General features: G+C 53.0%; 1 protein-coding gene across 1 annotated transcript in view; it reads left to right on the forward strand.

The window, feature by feature from the left end:
* Positions 1 to 27: 27 nt before the first annotated feature.
* Positions 28 to 2370, forward strand: part of RING1 (ring finger protein 1) — a 3755-nt gene continuing 1412 nt past the window's right edge. The window contains exons 1-4 of the mRNA XM_010848711.1: positions 28 to 150; positions 855 to 1015; positions 1115 to 1330; positions 2180 to 2369. Of these exons, the coding sequence (XP_010847013.1) occupies positions 73 to 150; positions 855 to 1015; positions 1115 to 1330; positions 2180 to 2369 (645 nt within the window). The 5' untranslated portion in view covers positions 28 to 72. The remainder of the gene's footprint in view (positions 151 to 854; positions 1016 to 1114; positions 1331 to 2179; position 2370) is intronic.

A 2370-nucleotide genomic window follows, 5' to 3' on the forward strand; every position in this document is an offset into this window, starting at 1 on the left:
CCCTGACACCCTTCCCCCATCCGCCAGCCCACCTCTCCGGCGCGGCGGCGGGGCAGCCCTGGTGCGGTCACCATGACGACGCCGGCGAACGCCCAGAACGCCAGCAAAACGTGGGAACTGAGCCTGTATGAGCTCCACCGGACCCCGCAGGTGACAGGGGTTCTCCAACTGCAACTTACTGCCTTTCACTAGACCGCTCCATCCGCAGACCCCCTTCTCACAGCCTCTTTCCCACTTTTGGCCCCTTTCTGCCCAGCTTCTCACTCCCTGCCCTGCTTTGGAATCACTTTTCACATTTAGCTCGTTTAATCCTCAAAACTGACGTGCCAGAGAGGTAGAGCCAAGTATTATTGTCTTCCCTTGAAAGATAGTAAACAGGCTGAAATTAACTTACCTAGTCTTCAGTTCCGCATAAGTCAGTGCATTTACTACTCCCCTTGGGAGTTCATTGAAAATGGAATTCTGGGCCGGATCTCACACACACACCGCCCCCCCTCCCCTCGCCACTAACAGTAATGGGATGGGACCCCAGACTCTGCGTTTTTAGCATGCACCATAGGGGATTCTGATATAGGCAGTACCAGGACCGAACTGGAAGAGATTCTGTTGACTTAAGTCTTTCCTAGAAGGAAAATCGGTGCCGTGCCCATCTCCAGGCCTATCGCCAAACCTCAGATGATCCTATTTCAAAGCATCTACTCTTAGGATTTCTCTCTTCCTTAAGTAGCCAAATGGGATACCCAGATTCTGCCATCTCACTGTATTTCTCAAGACAACAGTTTCATGAACCAGTTGTTTCTAAGATCCTTTTTACCTCTTTACACCACCACCTTTCCACTCATTGCCGTCTCCAGGAAGCCATCATGGATGGCACCGAGATTGCGGTTTCCCCCCGGTCACTGCACTCAGAGCTCATGTGCCCCATCTGCCTGGACATGCTGAAGAATACCATGACAACCAAGGAGTGCCTCCACCGGTTCTGCTCTGACTGCATCGTCACGGCACTGCGTAGCGGGTAACAGGAGGGACGTGTTTGAGGTTGGGGGCAGAGGGAGAGAGTGGGGCCTCTGTTCCCTGTGACTAAAGGCTCAGGGCCGCCTTTCTCCCACCCCAGGAATAAGGAGTGCCCTACCTGCCGAAAGAAGCTGGTATCCAAGCGGTCTCTGCGGCCAGACCCCAACTTCGATGCTCTGATCTCTAAGATCTACCCCAGCCGGGAGGAGTACGAGGCCCACCAAGACCGGGTGCTCATCCGCCTCAGCCGCCTGCACAACCAGCAGGCGCTGAGCTCCAGCATCGAGGAGGGGCTGCGCATGCAGGCCATGCACAGGTTTGGGGGCCACAGGGAGGTGGACGCGGGGCGATGGGACGGAGCCACGGGTCAGACACCTGGGGGTCTCTGCTTCTAGGCCTCAGCATCGTGAGCGCCGACCAGCATCTAACTGTCATGCCTGGAGGTCGTGGATGTGAACCATAGCTTTTTCGTTGGCAACTAGCACTACTACTGTTTTTTTCTTAATACTTACTTATTTGGCTGCAGAGGGTCTTAGTGATAGCATGTGGAATCTAGTTCCTTGACTAGGGATCAGCCCAGGTCCCCTGCAGTGGGAGTGCAGAGTCTTAGCCGCTGGATCACCAGAGAAGTCCCTGGCACTGTTCTTAATTCCTCACCTTCTAACTTTCTAGAAGTTAGAGCAGTAGAGTGATTTTTGAGCATAAGCTTTGGGTTCACACTGCCGGGAATTAAATCACCTCCTAGGGCAGCATCACTCAGTCTTTAATGTGTATTTGAATTACCTGAGAGTTTTGTTCAAAATGTAAATTCTAATTCGGTAGGTCAGGAGTTGGGCCTGGATTCTGTTTCTCTAAGCCTGTGCTCCTGGGCCTCGAACCACACTTTGAGCGGCAAAGGGACTATGATCTCAGACTAATTATTTAACCTCTCTAAGCCTCAGTTTCGTCAGCCATTAAAAAAATGGTATAACTATCTGTGTCTGTAGGATTTGTATAATTTGGGGCAATCAGTGCAAACACTTGGCAACGTGCTTGGCACATAATTAGTATGGAATAAATATTAGGGATCATCGTTAAGATTGCCCTGGTTTCTTAACTCTCTGAAGTTTAAAGTCTAAAGCCCTTATCCTTGGTGCTTTCTAATTTCGACCACTTGCTCCCACAGGGCCCAGCGTGTGAGGCGGCCGATGCCCGGCTCAGATCAGACCACTACGATGAGTGGGGGCGAAGGAGAGCCCGGGGAGGGAGAGGGGGATGGAGAGGACGTGAGCTCAGACTCGGCCCCGGACTCTGCCCCAGGCCCTGCTCCCAAGCGACCCCGCGGAGGGGGTGCAGGGGGCAGCAGTGTAGGGACAG

This window comes from Bison bison, unplaced genomic scaffold (genome assembly GCF_000754665.1).
Source record: "Bison bison bison isolate TAMUID 2011002044 unplaced genomic scaffold, Bison_UMD1.0 scf7180017864270, whole genome shotgun sequence".
NCBI classification, from domain to species: domain Eukaryota; kingdom Metazoa; phylum Chordata; class Mammalia; order Artiodactyla; family Bovidae; genus Bison; species Bison bison.